Source organism: Trachemys scripta, chromosome 9 (assembly GCF_013100865.1).
Source record: "Trachemys scripta elegans isolate TJP31775 chromosome 9, CAS_Tse_1.0, whole genome shotgun sequence".
NCBI classification, from domain to species: Eukaryota; Metazoa; Chordata; order Testudines; family Emydidae; genus Trachemys; species Trachemys scripta.
Genome location: NC_048306.1, coordinates 71279392 through 71301500, shown reverse-complemented (window position 1 = coordinate 71301500; position 22109 = coordinate 71279392). Strand labels below are relative to the sequence as shown.

At 41.0% G+C, this 22109-nt stretch overlaps 1 protein-coding gene across 5 annotated transcripts in view; it reads left to right on the top strand.

Annotated features, from left to right (window-relative positions):
* The window catches only part of TRIP12 (thyroid hormone receptor interactor 12), a 170013-nt gene that overhangs the window by 112368 nt on the left and 35536 nt on the right, over positions 1-22109 (top strand). For 3 of the 5 annotated variants that reach the window (XM_034780786.1, XM_034780788.1, XM_034780785.1), the window contains 10 exons: positions 134-308; positions 880-1021; positions 2294-2485; positions 3659-3810; positions 14802-14974; positions 15512-15585; positions 15670-15869; positions 16830-16957; positions 17218-17369; positions 18198-18340. In XM_034780786.1, the coding sequence (XP_034636677.1) occupies positions 134-308; positions 880-1021; positions 2294-2485; positions 3659-3810; positions 14802-14974; positions 15512-15585; positions 15670-15869; positions 16830-16957; positions 17218-17369; positions 18198-18340 (1531 nt within the window). The remainder of the gene's footprint in view (positions 1-133; positions 309-879; positions 1022-2293; positions 2486-3658; positions 3811-14801; positions 14975-15511; positions 15586-15669; positions 15870-16829; positions 16958-17217; positions 17370-18197; positions 18341-22109) is intronic. The other 2 variants (XM_034780789.1, XM_034780787.1) reach the window with 1 other exon arrangement.

The window sequence follows — 22109 nt, the reverse complement described above, 5'->3', positions numbered from 1 at the left end:
ACTAAATACTTCTGACAGTGTAACAGAGGAGTCTTGGAAACTTGGGTATCTCTGAATGTGTTTTTTAATTTTAATTCTATCCTATTCCTTTTCTCTCCCCTTCCTCTCCCCTCACTCCCCACCCACCCCCAAGCTAAAAGCCCCACAACTACTCAGTCTCCTAAATCTTCCTTCTTGGCAAGCTTGAATCCTAAAACTTGGGGGAGATTAAGCACACAGTCCAATAGCAACAACATTGAACCAGCACGCACAGCAGGAGTCAGTGGTCTTGCAAGGGCTGCCTCAAAGGACACCATATCCAACAACAGGTAACGTAATACATTCTGTTCTAAGAAGTAAAACTCTGTTCAGTAAGAATTAAATCAAACTACTTAAAATGTTACTTAATGCCCTGAATTTCAGCAATTAGCCTCTTTGGGTGAATGGTGAGAGCAAGCAGTGGAGTCATGTGTGGGAGAGGAAGAAAATAAGGTTGGGGGGGGGAGGGCGAAAAGTTGATAAGTAGAGGAGAAGGGGAGGGAAAGGAAGTAGAGTAGAAATTGAAAGAGAATAGGTAGGAAAGAGGAGTGCCTGGTGAGTGGAAAGTTTAGACCTGGGGGGGAAAGAACTGTGATATGGAGAAAATGGAAGCCATGGGAGAGCTTTCTACAGGTTTGTCCTGGTGAGAAGGAGCACTTTATTGTGGTCAGAGATCACATACATGGGAATTGTTGCTCCCCATCTCCCAAGCATTACTTGCATATCATCTGAAAACTTGTTACACTTGTTTTGGTGTGTGTGTGTGTGTGTGTGTGTGTGTGTGTGTGTGTGTGTGTGTGTGTGTGCAAATGTTAAATGTGGCATGCATTTATCAGCTTGTTCTTATATACTTTCTTGCAGAGAGAAAATTAAGGGTTGGATTAAGGAACAAGCCCATAAATTTGTGGAGCGTTATTTTAACTCTGAAAACATGGATGGAAGCAATCCTGCACTAAATGTATTACAGAGACTTTGCACTGCAACTGAACAACTCAACCTTCAGGTTAGAAATGGAAACTTGATTTGGAAGGGGTTTTTTGGAGGCAATGAAAAGGGTTAAGTGGGAAAAGAATTGCTATGCTCATAAGGAAGTACTTATTAGTTTCTCTAGATAGTGTCTCAAACATCATCCTAGTTATGCTATCCAAGAGCCATCACCTCGTAACAAAGGAGTTTTAGTATGTAAATAAAAGTGCAGCAGTACTATTTGAGAAACTTAATGTATCAAAAAACCTTACTTCTGTATAAGTTCTTAAGTGACTTAACTTTCATTTCTAATTCTTATTTTTCCCCATTAATGATTTTTCAAATACACCTCTACCTCGATATAACGCTGTCCTCGTGAGCCAAAAATTCTTACTGCGTTATAAGTGAAACTGCGTTGTATTGAACTTGCTTTGATCCACTGGAGTGCGCAGCCCCGCCCCCCCCGGAGTACTGCTTTATCGCGTTATATCCGAATTTGTTATATTGGGTCGCATTATATCGAGGTAGCGGTGTAGCACTTTTTCAGTTATTAAAATTCCTATAATTAAATGGCTGTAAAGCACTATTAAATTTCTCTCAGATCAATTTTTTTGAAAATTTCATAGTAGAATCTGTGGCATGATTAGGACTTCAGAGAGATGAGTGCGAAAGCATAGCATTTTCTTGAAGAGGTAGTAGTACTCCTTCATCTTGGCCAAATTTAGGATCCACTCAGAAATTAGATTCTAGTTTTAGAACAAAACAACTCCTGTGCTGTATTTGTCTCCGTGACCGCCTTAAAAGCAAGGCAGCTGTTAGAGTTGAGATTCTTGTTGGACTGTATGGCACAGGCTTCAAGTTAATTTAAAATCCACACACACTTAAACTGGAAACAGTGACCTACACAGCATGGTGGGGGAAAACATTATGAAATGCAGAACATTAAATATCTTTCCTTTTGTATTTTGAGAAACACACAACAGCACCTTGTATAACTTTTTTGTATTAGTGGCTCCTTTTTCTAAATGGGACAAACTGTGATCTTGCTACTAAATATTGTTAGAAGTAATATCTAAGATTTCTCATTTCAATTATAGAAATTACTTTCCTGTGTTTTCAGTTCACTTACTTAGTACAGAATTGTCAGTGCTTTTGCACAATTTTCCATCATTATTTCCCCTTTTGTATAGGTCTTCCTTTCAGCAGCAGGAAAATGTAAATAAAATCACTGTTTTTGGCAATACTAATTGTGGGTGTTCTCCTGGGGGTACTAAAGTACAGAACCTTACCCTAATATGCTTTTTTTCAGGTGGATGGTGGAGCTGAGTGCCTTGTAGAAATCCGTAGCATAGTCTCTGAGTCTGATGTCTCCTCGTTCGAAATCCAGCATAGTGGTTTTGTTAAACAGCTGCTGCTTTACTTGACATCGAAAAGTGAAAAAGATGCTGTAAGCAGGGATGTCAGATTAAAAAGGTTCCTTCATGTGTTTTTTTCTTCTCCAGTAAGTTCAATGTATTTTTCATTTTAGTGTTTTTACGTAGTGAGCAATATATATCTTCCTTATGATGGTTTGCAGTCCAGCAACCTCCCTACCTTCAGAGCATGAGAGTGCCTCATTGGCATTTTACTAATATGACAACTTCAAAAAAAAAAAAAAAAAAGTGGCCTGCTTAAGTTCAGAGCTACTGTTGTTCCTCTCTGATACAGACTGTACTTACTGGGGAAGTACCACACAACAGGTGATACCATTTTCTAGAATGGTCAATTGCCTCTGGGGAGACCAAGAGAGCCACTGGATAAGATGCACATAATGGAGAGGGGGGGCATTCAGGCAATAGCAATTGACTGTTTCTGTTCATTTCTCTTGGGAGTAATGTAAGTGATTGGTTTGGCTCATCAAAGAAAAGCACAAGTGAAAGATGAAAATGTGTAAGAATGATCTGAAACTTCCATTAAACTTAATGTCCATAGCTTAAAAGGGTGGGAAGGAGTGTGAATATTTTAAATATGTAAGGCTGTTACTGGGTTCTAGTAAACTTAGAAGTAAAGATGTCATTCTGTGTAGCAAATTGTTTGGCAGTTTTGGTTATCTTTGTCGACCATTAGGTCATCTTAATATTGTAGAAATTTCAAGAGACACTGCATTTAAAAAAAATCTTAATTGTTACATTGTTTCAGAATGCATAAGATCTTTTTAAGACCTAGTATGTACCAATTTTATTCCAGTCTTCAATATCAAATGAAGGACACTTGGAAGAGCATGTCTGTAGAAAACTCTGTATACTTTAGCATATGATCAGTGTTTATAGTAAGGCAAATCAAAAATCTGAACAGCCTCTGTTTTTAAGCAGTTGTCCATGTGAACCAGTCTGTGCAATAATTTGTAAAGCCCATTATCTAAACACATTTAAGTTGTGAATTTTTTTCTTTTTTAAAAATTAAGTGACAATGTGCTATTCTGGAAATGCAGTAGAGAGAACCTGCTAGTAACAAATAATTAGTGATATATAAGTATTGCTGTCAGTTTTTGCACTTAGCAGCTTCAGAGAACACTGGTGCATTAATAGCTAAAGTAAACTATTTTGCATAACAATATGGCTAAATTAAGATATTAATGCTCACAAAGCTGTTCAATAGAAAATATAACTAAAAAATCTGTTGCCTTCAACTTCAGCTTCCTGAAGAAGAATCTCTTGGAAGATTAGAGCCAGTAGGAAATGCACCCTTGTTGGCATTAGTTCACAAAATGAACAACTGTCTCAGTCAGATGGAGCAGTTTCCTGTCAAAGTGCATGATTTTCCAAGTGGAAACGGAACAGGGAGCAGGTAAGGATTAATGCTCAGGTAACCCCTTTTTTGCTGGAAGTTGCTGGTTTCTAGCACTTGTCCCAATGTTGGTAAAGTTTCAAGAGGCAATAGAAAACTTTGGCCTCTCTCAAAGAAAAAGGGAGCAATTATTATGCAACTGGCATTTGTCTTCAACTAACAGTTGTAAATATAACCATAGTGAGTGAGCATTGAACCTGGAATCTCAAGAAGACTATTTTAAAATATAAATTATAGGTGGAGGTGCATAATACTTATTTGCAAATTTTTAAACTGAAACTCTTCAAACTTGCTTTTACTGCATAAAAACTTGGCATATTCGTGGATTAATTCTCTTAAACCTAAACTGAAGATTGTCTCTCAGTTTAGTCAGAGGAAAATGGATTTACTGCTAAGTGAGAAATCAATATTTTTCTTCAAGTGCTGGTCCCAATGAGTATTCCACCGTGGGTATACGTGCTCAGGAGCTGGAGAGTTCTGAAAGCGCTGTCCGGTGGTCTGCATGTGCGCCATGCCTCCGACCAAGGAGATAAAGGGTGGGGCAGGATGGACCCACTGTGTCTCCAGTTCCGTCTCACATCTGCATGGTCTGGGGCAGAACTTCCGGTGTCCCAAGCTTCAGCTTATCTTTAAAAAGATACTTAGATATTTGTAAATAGTTTTTATATTCTAGAGTTTTAAAGATTTTGTTGTTTTGTTTTAGTGTTTGAATGAGGTTAGTCCATTTCCCTGACCTGGTGAGCACACCTTTCCCTCCCTCCCTCCTTCCGTACCCTGTTTGGGTACTGAACTATGCCCATGAGTCCAGGCTTAAAAATTTGTGCTTCCTGCCTGTTGTTGTTCTTCTCAATCAGCAGTTACCACCAATGCTGCTTGTACTGCTTTGGGGAAGCCCATGTCACATCAAGGCTCAGTATTTGCCATTTGTTCCCCAGCTGTGCCCAGGAAGGACAGGAGCTTTGCCTTAGGAAGCACATAATGTAAAAGGCTGTGAGGCCACAATCTGACCCATGTTGGGGGATCCGTCCCCATACATCAGTCTGACTCAGCAAGGCATGTGCCTCCTGCCACAAGGTCCAAATCAGGAGTGAAGGAATCTACTCACATAGATCCCTCAGCAGGGTCTTGTCAGGAGAGCAGGGCGTGTTCTCGTAACATAAGTCTAAGTCTTCTTCCAAATCCATGTGGAAAAAATCTGATCCAGCCCTGCAAAAACCAAGCACTAGCTCAGCCCAAGAGAATTGAGTATGTCGTAAGTCTTGGAGATATGATAAGAGAGCCCACAACTCTAGGACTCCATCAGCACTAGTTCACAATCTGGCAGTACCGGTGCCTCCAGCACTTCCCTGGCACAAACCCCAGGATGCACTGGCACTGACAGACAGATAGCCGAGAGCATCGATCACCCGTGGTTCCATCTTTGTCTTCAGTGGTTGTGACACATACTCTCTATTGTGGCTCCAGTAGTTTGGGCAGCCAGGATCACTCTCATTCTGGGGAAAAGCCAAGACCTACAGTCCCCCTGAGGACGTCTTAGCTCTTCCAGATCTGGAGTCTCCCACTCCTTTGGGTCCTTCCCTTTTGAGAGAAGTTATGACAGGGGAGCCAGCCTTTGGAAGCAGTATGTCTCCCATTCCATCTTTTGGGCTATGATTTCCCTCCAGTGATACTGTCATTGAAACTAGAATCTGTTTTCGCCTCATTGGGAGATTCTGAACCGCCTGATGAACCATTATGCTTTTTTTCCTCCAAGCAGACTGGTAAAGTGTGTAACACCATGGTCAGCTTGGAACCAACTTCCACCTCATCATCTGCCTTGGAACCGTTGGAACTTGTAACTAGACAAGCCATTTACAAGACAAACTTTGCCTCTCTACAAAGGAAAAAGGACACTAAACTATCTAAACTGCTACATGCCACAAGCAGCCACAATAGTAGTTCCCTTAACCCACCCAGCAATATTGTTAATCTTTCCAGGTATACTCTTAGCCCAGCAGAAGAGTCTGTCCTATCTCGGGGCCTCTCCTTTTGTCCGTCCAGACCCACGAACATGATACAGTTCTGCGGTGACCTAGAATCCTACTTTCGACGTCCCCGACTCAAAGAATATTTCCAACATACCTCTGAACAGCATACTAACCCACAGAATCCCCCCTACCAGCACTACAATAAAAAGGATTCTGCATGGACTCCTCCGGACAGTCGAAACAACAGACTGGATTTCTACATAGATTGCTTCCGTCAACGTGCAAAGGCTGAAATTGTGGAAAAGCAACATTACTTGCCCCATAACCTCAGCCATGCTGAGCACAACGCTATCTACAGCCTCAGAAACAACCCTGACATCATAATCAAAAAGGCTGACAAAGGAGGTGCTGTCGTCATCGTGAATAAATTGGAATATGACCAAGAGGCTGCTAGACAGCTCTCTAACACCACATTCTACAGGCCATTATCCTCTGATCTCACTGAGGATTACCTAAAGAAACTACACCATCTGCTAAAAAAACTTCCTGACAAAGCACAGGAACAAATCTGTACAGACACATGCCTAGAACCCGACCAGGGGTATTCTATTTGCTACCCAAGATCCATAAACCTGGAAATCCTGGACGTCCCTTTATCTCAGGCATTGGCACCCTAACATCAGGCTTGTGTGGTTATGTGGACTCTCTCCTCAGACCCTACGCTACCAGCACTCCCAGCTATCTTCAAGACACCACTGACTTCCTGAGGAAACTACAATCCATCGGTGATCTTCCAGAAAACACCATCCTAGCTCTATGGACGTAGAAGCCCTCTACACCAATATTCCACACAAAAATGGACTACAGGCTACCAGGAACAGCATCCCTGATAATGTCACAGCTAACCTGGTGGCTGAACTTTGTGACTTTGTCCTCACCCACAACTATTTCACATTTGGGGACAATATATACCTTCAAGTCAGCGGCACTGCTATGGGTACCCGCATGGCCCCACAGTATGCCAACATTTTTATGGCTGACTTAGAACAACGCTTCCTTAGCTCTCGTCCCCTAATGCCCCTACTCTACTTGTGCTACATTGATGACATCTTCATCATTTGGACCCATGGAAAAGAAGCCCTTGAGGAATTCTACCATGATTTCAATAATTTCCATCCCACCATCAACCTCAGCCTAGATCAATCCACACAAGCGGTCCATTTCCTGGACACTATTGTGCTAATAAGCGATGGTCACATAAATACCACCCTATACCGGAAACCTATTGACCGCTACACTTACCTACATGCCTCCAGCTTCCATCCAGGACACACCACACGATCCATTGTCTACAGCCAAGCTCTAAGATATAACCGCATTTGCTCCAATCCCTCAGATAGAGATCTTGTAGATGCTTGTCTCTATCAAGCATTCTTAAAACTACAATACCCACCTGCTGAAGTGAAAAAACAGATTGACAGAGCCAGACGAGTACCTAGAAGTCACGTCCTACAAGACAGGCCCAACAAAGAAAATAACAGAACATCACTAGCTGTCACCTTCAGCCCCCAACTAAAACCTCTCCAGCGCATCATCAGAGATCTACAATCTATCCTGAAAGATGATCCTTTACTCTCACAGATCTTGGGAGACAGACCTGTCCTTTCTTACAGACAGCCCCCCAACCTAAAGCAAATACTCACCAGCAACCACACATCACTGAACAAAAACACTGACCCAGGAACCTATCCTTGTAACAAAGCCCGATGCCAACTCTGTCCACATATCTATTCAAGTGACATCATCATAGGACCTAATCACATCAGCCATACCATCAGGGGCTCGTTCACCTGCACATCTACCAATGTGATGTCATGTGCCAGCAATGCCCCTCTGCCATGTACATTGGCCAAACCGGACAGTCTCTCCGCAAAAGAATTAATGGACACAAATCTGACATCAGGAATCAAAATACTCAAAAACCAGTAGGAGAACACTTTAACCTGTCTGGTCATTCTATGACAGACCTGTGGGTGGCTATTTTACAACAGAAAAACTTCAAAACCAGACTCCAGCGAGAGACTGCTGAGCTGGAATTGATATGCAAACTAGATACAATCAACTCAGGATTGAATAAGGACTGGGAATGGCTGAGCCATTACAAACATTGAATCTATCTCCCCTTCTAAGTATTCTCACACTTCTTATCAAACTGTCTGTACTGGGCTAGCTTGATTATCACGTCAAAAGTTCTTTTTCTCTTACTTAATTGGCCTCTCAGAGTTGGTAAGACAACTCCCACCTGTTCATGCTCTCTGTATGTGTCTATATATATCTCCTCAATATATGTTTCACTCTATATGCATCCGAAGAAGTGGGCTGTAGTCCACGAAAGCTTATGCTCTAATAAATTTGTTAGTCTCTAAGGTGCCACAAGTACTCCTGTTCTTTTTGCGGATACAGACTAACACGGCTGCTACTCTGAAACTTGGAACTGTTGGTATCCAGTGCCGTGGGGACCACCACAACCCCCATTCAGTCCACCCTATTGGCCATAATGAGGGCCATGGGACCAATACCATCCTGCAGAGTTTATCCGGTCTTCTAGGGAGTCGCCCGTCCCCTTCACTTTGAGGGGACAACTGGAGCTGCTTCTGGACCCTTTGGAGGAGGAGGAGTAAGTGGCAGTTCCACTGGATCTGATGAGATTGCTGTTTTCATTGCCAGATGAAGTGATGACTTGATGTCTCCATCTTGTTTTTCTCTTCTCTCCCCGTGCCTCTTTTCTCCCTCCTCCCCCCCCCCCCGGTGACTGTAAATAGTGCCAGGAACACTCTTGCAGAATAGCAGGGCAGCTGCATATTCCTCTTGAGGTTCAGAATCCTCAACACAAGTGCTGGGTCATCCTTCAGTCCTCTGACTCTACTAGAGTAGCACTCCTGATTAACAAAGTCATCCTGAACCCAGCTAGAGTGGTCTGGCATACCCCAGCTACTTACACCCCTACCACTAAGAGGGGAGAGAAACAGTACTATGTCCTAGCCAAGAGAGTGAAATTTGTGTTCTCACCCTGCTCCTAATTCTTTAGTGGTGCAAGCTGCCACAGAGATCTAGGCAGCAGCACCCCTGTAGTACCCCTACTGATCAGGAGGGCAAGCATCTCAACTTATTGGGAAGGAAGGTCTTTTCTTCTAGCCTCTGAAATAGTTCAGAGAAGTGAGACTTCCTGAACTATTTGAAATTCAATGACTTTATTGATAGTATTCCACAGCAGGACAGAGCTAATTTCCGGGCTCTCATAGAGGAAGACAAAATGGTGCCAGGATTGCTCTCCAATCAGCAGTAGATGTGGCTGATATATCTTCCAGGGCAATGGTTACTGCCACTATCATTTGTCATGGCTCCATGTTTTGGAGTTTCCCAGGGAGGGTCCAGAACATCGTTGAGAACCTGTTTAATCAGAAGACAGATGCGTCCTTACACACTTTAAAGGACTCCAAGCGCACCATCTGCTCTTTGGAGATAAATACACCTGCCACAAAGAGAAAATTCCACTGGCAACAAGCCTAGACCAATGGCTGAGCAGTTCTTCCATCAGAGACCTTATGAACCATAAGAGTCAGAGAGCTGCAGTGGATTCCTCATGCCAATCCTAACCCTCAGCTAAACATTGTTTGACTGGAGTTCAGGAGCTGCAAACAACTGAATGCAACACTTCCCAATTTCCATATGCCTTTTGGGGGTTGTCTAGCACTCTGCACACCTGGAGTGCAATAACAGCAGACAAATGGGTGCTCAGCATCCTCTATTCCAGCTATCCACTAGTTTGTGCCCCTACCCCCTCCAGAATCCTCTTTCCCACCCCCTCTCATGAGAACATTCTCAGACAAGAAGTGGAAACGCTTACAGTGAGGAGTGATAGAATGGGTTCCTCTTTAGTTAAAGGAGTAGTTTTTACTCGGCATATTTCCTAATTACCAAAAAGAGGCAATTGCAGACCGGTTATTCTTGACCTCTGCCATTTTAACTGCTTTATTGGCAAACTCAAGTTTCACAAGGTCACGTTAGCATCTATAATTCTATCTCTGGAAAAAGATGTGGCTTACAGCTCTCAACATGAGTGACTCCTATTTTCACAAGGACATCTATCCCACTCACTGATGCTTTCCTAGATAGATAGATAGATGGTTATGACCACTTTTAGTAGAGAGTTGCCCTTTCCTTATTGCTACCACTCCCAGGCTGGTGAGTTTCCCAAGATGTTCTCTGTCATAGAAGCCTATATTAGATATCATAGTTTGTCTTCCCTTACCTCAACAATTAGCTCCTTGTTGCCAGATCATGCCAAGAGCCCCAGGCATCTACTTGGACAATGCTACAACTCTTCTCCTCCCTGGGTGTGAGCATAAACACCAAAAATTCCATTGTCACCCCTGCACGCACTTTGGACTTGATCGGGATGCCCTTAAATTCCATCACTGCAAGGACTGACTTGCAGAGAAATAGGATTCAGGCTGTGAACATCACCGCAGATCACTTCATAACCAACACCAGAGTGCCTATTAAAACCTCTCTTCTAGGCCATATGGCCTTGTGCACTTACATCATCTTTTGCAAGACTGTCTTTGTTGTGTGGCTTGAAATTGTGTACCTGCCAAACTGACAGTCCATTAGCACCGTAGTGTGCTGTTCCTATCAAAGGGGTATAGTCCCTGTCATGGTGGAAGAATCCCCATCAGGTTTGCATCTGCGTTTCCTTCCTCACCTCTGCACCAGACAGAATGATCATTACAGGCCCATCCCTATTGGGTTGGGGAGCTCCCATGGGCAACAGTACAGCACAAGGTACCTGGACATCTTGAATTCAGGATGCATGTCAATGTTCTACAGCTACAAGCAGTTGGAATCTTTCTTCTGTTTAAGATCACCATGCCCTCACAATGTCCGATAACTTCAAAAGTCTCTTATAGTAACAAAAATGGAGGCGTGAGCTCTGCACCCCTGTACACAGAAGCAATCAGTCTGTGAAACTGGTATATTGTCAGTCGGATTATCTTGTCAGCAGTCTACCTCCGAGGAAACCAGAATGCACTAGAAAACTTGCGGTCAATCACGAGTGGGAGCTTCATGACTCTGGGGTAAACAATATTTTTGATCCCTGAGGAGCCCCCACCATGGACCTGTTTGTCTCCCTGACATATACTGTTCCACGAGAGCCCTAGGTCGACACTCAGAGGTTGACAATCTTACTCCTTCCATGGTCAGATCATCTGACCTTTGCCTTGTCTCCACTACAACACCTGCTTCGAGTTTTGCGCAAGATTCTGCAGGACAGGTCATGAGTTACTCTCATTGCCCCAAACTGGCCCACACTGTTTTGGTTCCCTAATATCCTATGCATGTCGGCTTCGGCAACAATCGTTATTTCTACATTTACTGGTCCCCTGACTTGGGAACAGCAACATTAGGCACCCTAACCCTCTGTCTAGGAGGTTATGGAAAGGCTTAATCAGTACTTTTCTGCCTATAAAAAGAGCCTACTCCTCAATGGGACTGAACAAGAGTGAAAGTAACTTAAAGGACTTACCGGTACGCCAGAGTCCTGAGTGGGGAGCGTGGCCTCAACCGGAAGAGGCGGGGCCTTTCAATATTTAAAGGCCCTGGGGCGCCAGCTCTGGCTGGGAGCTCCAGGGCCTTTAAATCACCCCGGAGCTACCAGCTGCAGAGGCGGCTGGCAGTCCCGGTGTTCAGGGGCGAATTAAAGGGCCCAGGGCTCCGGCCACCGCGGAGCTCCGGGCCCTTTAAATCCCCACCTGAGCCTGGCTGCTGGAGCTCCGGCGGCGCTTTAAAGGGCCCAAGGCTCCCCACAGCGGCTGGAGCCCTGGGCCCTTTAAATCACAGCCAGGGAAGCCGGTCCAGTCCGGCATGGCTTACTGGCTCTTGCCAATACGCCGAACCAGACCGTACTGGCTTACTTTCACCTCTGGATTTGAACCTTGTTCTCTTAAGTACTCACCAAACCTCCTTTTGAATCATTAGCTTCTTGCTCCATGTCTATCTTCTCCTCCATAAAGGTTGCATTCCTGGTAGCAATCAGCTCAGCCAGGAGGACTGGTGAGTTTGGGGCATTGATCATGGATTGTCCTTGTGTGTTGTTTCACTACATTCACATCCTAAATTCACCCCCAGAGTAGTCTTTCACCTTACTCAGTCTATCCACTTACCTGTGTTCTTTCCAAACCTCACGCATCCTCCAAAGAAAGGAGGCTCCATTCCCTCGATGTTAGACCTGCCTTAACCTTTACCTGCAGAAAATAAAAAAAAAAAAATTACTGCCTCAGCAGAAAGGGTCCAGGGTCAGGTTATAGTCTCGAAATGAATCTCAGGCTGTATTTTGCTCTATCAGCTGTCTAATCATCCCCTTCCTTACGGGGTAAGAGTTTTCCACAAGAGCGCAAGCAACATCTATGGCATGGCTTCAAGAGGTGCTTCTATTTGGTATTTGAGACAGCTACATTTGCTAGACAGGCACAGGATTCCTTTGCTTATACATCTTTTGGAACAGCAGTCCTTTGTTTGGCTCTGCCACCTAAGACCTCACACCCTCCTCCTTGTTTGAGTACTGCTTCAGTCACCCACAGTGGAATACACATGGGAGCCAGCACATGAAGAGAAAGTTACTTTATAGTAACTGGACATTCTCTCAGACTTGCTCCCGATGTGTATTCTACCACCAGCTATCCTTTCCCCTATGCTTTGGCTCTCCTCTGATTCTCGAAAGAGAAGGAACTGGCGAGGCGGTTGGTCCGCCCCTCCCTTTTTCTCCTCAGCCAAAGGCATGAGGTGAGGCAGGGCGCAAGTGTGGACCAATGGACATTGTTTTCAAAATTCTCCAGTTTAGGGCACATGGAGCACATGTATACCCACATTGCCGGTTCATTGAGATGTGTGATCCCTGTTACTATAAGCTAAATAACTTTAACTCTTCCAAAGTGAAATGAGAATCTTGTGATGTTTGTATTACAATGCTAATGTTTGTATTGCATAATCTAAAAGAAGATTTAATATTCTTGGATAATTATGCAGTTGAGTGACAGTTGCTCCCAATGAAACTATTTTAAAAACACATGTATGGAGAAGTTGGTATTGTATGTACAGGTCTGTCTTCTAAACTTGGTTTGAGGCAGATTATTAATGTACTGTAAACTTTAAAATTTCTGTGTGAGTCAGAGTCTAAGCCTTAAGGTTTTTGACTATATTCAATTCAGTTCTGTACTTGAATATAGCTACTAATGCAAGATCATCAAACATTCATTGGCTGTCATAGATCTAATTTATAATCTAGCATAAGAACCTTAAAGGTAATTTGGTGGGAGTAATTAGCAATAATCTGGGAAGTTTAGTATCTTAGAAAATGAGAATTACACATCTTTTATTTATTACATCCTAATCAATGCCTTTTATTATTCTCTTTTTTTTAAACTACCATTAATGACTTTGCTTCCCATTGTCATACAACATGTGTTAAACGTGTGTCAGTGATATGGTTTATGCTGTTAAAGACTGTGGCATAGGTGTGCAGAGATGAAAAGATTTGGGGGGAGACTTTTTACTGGTGTGGGTGTGGAACTCTTTGAAAGTATTTCAGCTGCTTTTGGTCCAGGCTTAAGTGTTAGGAACTCCTTAGGTTGTTGTAATATGCTTTTTTGCTAAGGACAAGATTAACTGCTGATGGGAATTACACTTTTCAAGTGGATGATATCTTCTTTGCTTTGGATATCTTTCTTGAGAGTAGGAGGAAATATGTGGCGTTTAATTAAATTTTAAAGCAAAATCTGAGATCCCAAGATACTTTCTCTTTGGGGCAGGGACCATCTTCTTTTGTTCTGTTCATACAGTGCCTAGCACAGTGGAGTCCTGGTCCGTGATTAGAGCTCCTAAGTCCTGTTTACTCTCAAATCAAAGTATTTCATTAGATTTGTTTGTAATATTCAACATGCTGCATACCTTTTTCCCCAAACCATACTGTGATAAATTTAATCTGCAATTTCCTATGAATTGCGGAGTGAATTTTGCATTGTAAATGGTGCATGTTTAATTTTCTTATTAAATTTCTCAGCTAATGCAATTTGACTAATCAGTGGAGCAAATACAAATTTTATCAATTTCTGATTCAGATATTTGTAGGATCTTCTTAGAAAGTTAAGTCTAGCAGAGAATTGTCATTGCTAGATTACAAAGTACCTGGTAGACCAGACCTGCACCAAAAAGTTTGAAACTTCTGGTAGTTTCCGTTCCTCCACTAGTACATGGAGGTCAGGAGCAGCACTAGAAGGCTTAGCGTTTCACACTGCATCATCTGGAAAGAAGTGAACTGCAAATTAGATAAATGGAGAGTATATGGTACAGCAATGAGCAGAGAAACAGAAGATGGAGCATGTATAGAAACTAAGCAGATACTGAAAAAGATGCAAACGAGTGGGTGTGTTTTTTTTGTTTTGTTTGTTGTTTTTTAATCAAGGTAAAGGCAAAACTGATTAAGGATAAAGTGAATTGATATGGGAAATGTGCAGTACAAAACAAGAAACAGCAAAAAAGGGTGGAAAATACTTCCATATTAAATGAGACTCAAAATTGAATAAGGTGAAACCACTTCTGACTAACTCTTCAAATGTAAATGCTGAATGTTGTGTGCCAAAAGCCGCATTCGATTCAGGCATCTAAATGGCCTTATCCTCTCCTTTTAGCATATGCAGCCCCCACTGAAAATCAGATAATTTTATTGGAGTTCTTAATTTGACTTCTGGTGCTTAGCTTTAAGCATCAGAGTTTTAAAATATTGGCCTCAGCCTTGACAGCTTACAATTTCTTAGTCTCATTTCTAGAATGAGTCAATTTGAGTATGAACATTTGAAAGTTTCTATTATTTGTAACTGAACCTTGTGTGTATGTAATGTATTGATTATACAAATGAACAAAGAAAATGGAATAATTGTAGCAACTTTTTTCACAAATTATCTTGAGTTTTTCTCTCAACAGAGGATCCCAAGCTTTAAAATTTTTCAACACGCATCAATTAAAATGCCAGTTGCAAAGACATCCAGATTGTGCTAACGTGAAACAGTGGAAGGGTGGACCCGTGAAGATAGATCCCCTGGCTTTGGTGCAAGCCATTGAAAGATACCTTGTAGTTAGAGGTATTTATATCTTGATATCTTGTACAGTGCTGAGCAGCCTGCTAGTGCTTAATAGATTTAGAAATAACCAAAACAGATAAGTCTGCATAAATCTCTTATCTGAGCACTATAAAAGTAAATGTCGGGGCAGTATTAAAGAGAGAAGATGATAAATTTGTTCAGCTGTCTGGGTAGGTTTACTCACTTTGTAGCTGTCTGTTTTCTCTCCCTAGAAGCAAGATTTTGTTTTATCCGTACCAAACCTTGCATTGCATGTAGTGTATGGTGCTACAGCCTCTCATCATCCTTTAGGCTGATGCTTTCCTCCTATATCTATATCTATATCTATGGTGTATACCTTCCAATGTTGGTGCTAAGATCAAACATGAGACTTGCCTCTCCTAAATGTTAATTCTGTTTTAATGTGTAGCTGATATTTTTGAATTGATGAGTCTCTGAAAACAAAATGATATGGGATTAATATTTACATGTTATGAATAATCATTTACATTACTTTATTCTGAAGTGCAAATAAGGACAGGCAATTTGTCTTGGTAGGATATGGAAGAGTCAGAGAAGATGATGAGGACAGTGATGATGATGGATCAGATGAAGAAATAGATGAATCTTTGGTAAGTTGCTATTCTCTGTATAGAGTTGTATGGTGAGACTAATGAATCTGCTTCTTAACCTGTATTTACTTTGTTTTTATTGAGGCTGCTCAGTTCTTAAATTCAGGGAATGTGAGGCACAGACTGCAGTTTTACATTGGAGATCACTTGCTGCCATATAATATGACTGTGTATCAAGCAGTTAGACAGTTCAGTTTACAAGCTGAAGAGGAGAGGGAATCCACAGATGATGAAAGCAACCCTTTGGGAAGAGCTGGAATTTGGACTAAGACACACACCATATGGTAAGCTGGGCAGAGGGAGCAGGGAAGAATCTCTCTCCAAAGTTTTGGGTTTATGCTTTTTAAAGGGACTTGTATATATTAGGTCTCAAGACTGTTAAAGCATCTCTTTTGTAGGTAGCCTATAAGTCTGCTTTTTGATCACCGAGCAACTTGCTTTGATGGAAAAATACTTAGTTTGTAGGACCTACATACCAAATGCTGATTGGCAACAGTTAACATTCTTGGATTATATCACTCCCAGCTGATGGGGTGGAAGTTGATGAATTGTTTGGAAATACAAAAATAAAAGGGGGCTTCTCAAATGAAAGAAGCTTAAATTAAGGGAAATACTTTTATCAACCTTGAACAATTACAAACAATAGAGGAAAAATAGCCTGCTGCTCGAGGAACATTTTTGTGAGGCTTAAAAGTATTAATTGGTTTGGTAAAGCTTAATAAAAAATGCCACACAGGTTTGTTTTTGTTTTAGTTTTTGTTTTGATTAAGGAATCTTCTGGTTATCCAGCCACATTGGGTATCTGTTGTATTGTCTCACTTAAGGCTGCAAGTTCCTTGAGGCAAGGGGCAGTCTTCTCTGTATGACTGGTACTGCATGTAGCACACTGATGTTCAATAATGTCTTTAACTGTTTGCACCTGTAGTACATCACAAAGTATTAAACTGATCAAGAACAAAGAATATGTTTTGGACTGAGTGCACTTCCTCACTTTGCCTCTCTCATACAATACATGAAATTGGCCATTTGTTTACTACTTCCTTTCCCCTCCTCCCACCCCAATATGTTCTATTTTCCCTTATGTTCCAAAATTTGCATTTGGTGGCTCCGCCAAATGTCTTGTTTGTTACCGCTTAAACTGTGCCGTTGAAATGAAATTCTGGTAACCTGAGTGAATCTACTGTTTTTATTTTCAGGTCTGTTGTATTCCAGAACCATATTAATAAATGCTTTACAATTTTTAGGTACAAACCAGTGCGAGAGGATGAAGATGGTAATAAGGACTGTGTTGGTGGTAAAAGAGGAAGGGCACAAACAGCTCCCACGAAAACTTCCCCTAGAAATTCAAAAAAGCATGATGAGTTGTGGCATGGTAAGTGCTTGTTGCGTGTGGATATGTAGGATGATTTGTGACAAATAAAAAATATTTTCTGTTTTTGTATACCTTTAATAAAAATATTTTTTTTTCTTTTCCTGAATTACAATTTAGTTCAGTCAAGTTTTGTTTTGAGTAACTGATGATAAAAAAAGTGCATATCCAAGAAGCTAGAGTTCAAACTGATCTAAGTGTATCTCATTAATCAACTAATTTGTTTAACAATAGGAATTATCTAGTTTTTTTTCTCTCCCTAGATGGTGTGTGCCCTTCAGTGTCAAATCCTTTAGAAGTTTACCTTGTATTTACACCACCTGAAAATATAACATTTGAAGACCCCTCATTAGATGTTATCCTCCTTTTGAGAGTTTTACATGCTATCAGTCGATATTGGTATTACCTGTATGAAGTGAGTAATACATTTAATCACTTGGAAGGCTTTCTGTAAATCTGTAGAGAACTGTCATTGGTAAAGGTATTGAGACCATACACAAGTAAACTTTTCAAACTGGTAAAAACATTACTCTACTGTAACTAGATAAAAATCAACAAAGTATTGAATGTTAGAGAATCATTTTAGTGTAAGGTGTGGAGTACAAAAACTCTTGCAAGACTACAAAAATACAGCTACAAATGTGGGATAATAGAACTAAATATATTGCTATTTCCTTATTTAAGGAACACGTCTAAAATTTTTAATGCCCATCTCTAATTTAAATAGAATGTGAACACTTACTTGCTATCCATACATCAGATAAGTGCTGATTACTGGGTGCTGAGACAAAAACAGTGTTTGGGAACATACCTAATAATCCCTCTATCCATGAAGTGATGGAATATCATGAGAGTGATGCCCTCCACCCCCTGAATTTACCCTCTGTTGGTAAGGTGGTGGCTTTTGACTACTAGAAGGTTTTGTGATGTCCAGTCAAACTCCTTGGTGTTCTCTTCTAAAAAGTCTTCAAATCGCCTCCTTTTCCCTCCAAACCAAAAGAGCAATACTTCTGAAGAGGGATGAAGGGAGTGAACAGTGGAGGTCCTTTGGACCTCAGGTTGATCAGTCTTGGAAAGAACAGATACAGTAAAAGATCTCAAAGCATTCTCATCCACCCCCACCAAAAAAGCAATGAGTCATTAAAAAGAAATTGTGTTTTTAAAAAAAAAAAAAAAAAAAGTTGGTGTCTTCTGAATTCCAATGCTTTTCTAAATAGAAGCACACTGTCTCTTGATCTCACAGAATGCAGTTTGCAAGGAGATTATTTCAACCACGGAATTTATCAACAGTAAATTGACAGCAAAAGCTAACAGGCAGCTTCAGGATCCTTTGGTAATCATGACAGGAAACATACCAACTTGGCTGACAGAGCTTGGAAAAACATGGTATGAAATGGCTGGCTTTGGTTTAATAAATCACTTTGGTTGACTTTGGTTTAATAAATCACTTTGCACTTTTACAGCTCAATTATTCCCTCTTGCACAGCATACATTGCTGTGCATCTCTAAAGAGTGGGAATGGTATTTATAGAGGTACAGGAGACTTCTTGGGTAACATGGTGATACATGGTTGATTCCAAGCATGTAGTATTGCGTAACTTAAATCATATTAATGTATTTAAGCAAATGTGGATTGATTCTAATGGTCAGTGATAGTTCTGTGAAAATTTTTAGGTTACTATTCATAGGCTAGTGTTCTTGAAAGCTTCAGCACTGTGACAAGTGTAAGGCAAAATAACCCATATTTGGCTCCTATTTGATATTTAATGCATTGTTTGGGACATGTTCCTGTATTCTTTCCCTGCTCTAGGCTTAGTCAAACCATTAGGATAGATACTTTTATTTTCATGGCATTTTCACTTTTATTCCACGGTATCTTTAAGCTCAGAGGAGCACCAGGAAGTTAGACCCCGCATGTCACTCAAATGTCCTAAATTGATTTTAAAATATTTTGAGATAAGGAAATAACTAGACAAAAATCCATTAAGTTGCAGTTCATAGGGGAATGTGTAATTTTACAGTAAAAAGAAAATACTATATCTAAACCACTATTTGAAAACCAGTCCGTGTTCAGAACAAGGGTTAAGTTTAAGAAATCCAAACAGTTGAAAGTATATGGTTAGCTAAATACCTTTAACTCTGTCCCTGTAATAACATGAGAAATGGGAACTGAAGCAACCTTCTCTGTTCATAACAGGTGACAACAAAAACTGGAATCTTACAGTCTTATTTAGCTTTTAAAAACAAAAAAGCCCCACTGTCCTCAAAGTAGTTTAGAAATTTGACTGACATAACCCAAAATAATCTTTCCCCATTCCTTATGTTCCATAGACATGAATTCCACTGCTCTACAGCCAAAATGCTTCTGAAATAAATGTAGTCAAACTTTACTAATTCTGGGTCACTGAGAACAAAAATGATGCTTAAAATGGTTGATTGGATCTAGTTTTCAAGATATGCTATTGGGTCAGTATATACGACCCTTGACTTGGGAATGGCGGAGGATAAGTGAGTTATAAAGGGAAGGGATCTCGATTTAAACCAGAAATGACTAAAATACATCTTTGACTGGATCTATGAATAAATCTATGACTGGGTTTGGACAGTATTTGCTTTTTAGGCAAAACAATGAATGATGCAATCTGAAGCTGGTATTGCGTCACACATGATATGAATTGCATCATGTTATTCCTAGAAGTCATGGATGATGCAATCATAACAAAGCTTACATCACTCTGCTGAACAAATTGCCCTATATCAGCTCTAGAAATCATACAGTGTCGTGCTCTCTTATTTGTCAGTGTTTGGTTTTGCAAAGGGACGCATTTCTGTTTAGCCAAAGTGAGCAGAGATGCCTCGTACTTGTGTGAACAGTGCAGATAACTTCTGCTATGTTTGTGGTGAAGTGACTTTTGCATCCCAAAAGCGCAGTATAACCACTATGGTTAAGAAAGCCTATCACCTTTATTTTGGCTGCAAAATTGGAGATCAGGACAAGAGGTGGGCCCCACACATATGCTGCAACACTTGTGCAACAAATCTTCGCCAGTGGTTGAACAGGAAAAGGAAATCTATGCCTTTTGCAGTGCCAATGATTTGGAGAGAGCCAACAGATCATACCAGCAATTGTTACTTCTGCATGGTGCCTCCAGTTGGGAAAGGGGTGTCAAAGAAGAAAAAGTGGACTGTGCATTATCCAAACATTCCATCAGCTATACGCCCAGTACCCCACGGAGAAGGACTGCCAGTTCCTGATGCACCAGAATCATTCTCACTTGAGTCAGGCGAGGAAGAGGATGAAACTTCTGGTCCTGAACCATCAATGTCACAGGACCCACATTTTCTCCCATCCTTCTCCTCTGAACCACACCTCATAACACAAGGTGAACTGAATGACCTTGTCAGGGATTTGGAACTACCCAAGAGTAAGGCAGAGCTGTTGGGCTCCAGACTACAGCAGTGGAATCTCCTGACAGGTGATGTTAGGGTTTCCATGTTCCGTGACCGTCAAAAGGATCTTGTCCCATTCTTCTTCATGGAAGGTGATCTTGTAGCCTGCAACAACATCGATGGGTGATGGCAGCCCTCAACATGGTTCACGATCCAGATGAGTGGAGACTGTTCATTGATTCATCGAAGACGAGTCTTAAAGCTGTTTTACTGCATAATGACAATGTTTTGCCATCAATTCCAGTTGGTCATGCAGTCCATATGAAGGAAACCTATGACAACATGAAACAACTTTTGAGGTGCATAAACTGTGACCAACATCAGTGGCAGCTTTGTGGCGATTTGAAGGTTGTTGCTCTCTTGCTTGGTCTGCAGACTGGATACACAAAGTACTGCTGTTTTCTCTGCGAATGGGATAGTCGTGCAAGAGATTCCCACTACATCAAGAAAGATTGGCCACTCTGACCGTCATTGGAGCCTGGGAGGAAAAGTGTTCAGCATCCACCACTTGTTGAATCAAGGAAGATTTTGTTACCACCCTTACACATCAAGCTGGGTCTGATGAAGAACTTTGTCAAGGCCATTGACCAAACACAAGCAGCTTTCAAGTACCTCCATGGAAAATTTCCAAGGTTAAATGAAGTTAAGATAAAGGAAGGTGTCTTTGTTGGTCCTCAGATTCGTGAACTTCCTCGAGATGATGCATTTGACCATGCACTGCGTGGCAAGGAAAAGATGGCATGGAAAGCCTTCCAGTTAGTGGCAGTAAATTTTCTTGGAAACAACAAGGCAGACAACTACAGATTGTTGGTGGGAAAACCTCCTCAAGGCATACAAAAGCCTTGGTTGCAACATGCCACTAAAGACACATCTTTTGCACTCTCATCTAGACTTTTTTTCCACCGAACCGCAGAGCGGTGAGCGACGAGCACGGCAAGTGATTTCACCAGGACATTGCAACAATGGAGAAACGCTATCTGGGCAAATGGAGCCCATCAATGCTTGCAGACTATTGCTGGACAGTGACAGGAGATGCTCCATTTAATGAATACAAGAGACAAGCCAAGAAGCGCCGAGTAGACACTGAATAGGACTAAACTATGTACATAATAGTTTTTGCCTTTTGTTTCATAATAAATTTTATTTATATAAACCTTTTGCTGATTTTTAAAGTGTTACATAAACAGGACAGGTGAAATATTATCATGTAAAGCAACCATAAACACATGAAAAGACCTAGGTTTACAATTTATGATTAAAACTCTACTATCTACACAATATAAATAGACATAAAATGTAAAAACGTAAATATCTTAAACAGTAGCCAATCAGTTGTTTTAATTGTCATATTTGAATTCAGCACATCAAAATACATAATAAATAGCACATTTTATCTCTGAAGCAGATGACTTCTCAAAAATTGTAGACCAGTGTTGTTGAAATAAGTGTGTGTGTGTGTGTGTGTAAACAAAAACAAACCTAGGTCTAGATTATAAAATGGAAAGTAAATCAGAAAGGTAGTAGAAGACTAAGCCTACTCTTATAAATAATTTAATATACACATCTTAATACTACTCGCCTTGCAGGTTCTGAAAGATGAGTTGTAATGTCTTCCACAAACTGCAGATTTCTTAAAACCCCTCTGAAAAATGAGAAAGTAGTAGTTGACAATGATATAGTTGGTGCACCAATAAAGTGACTTTCC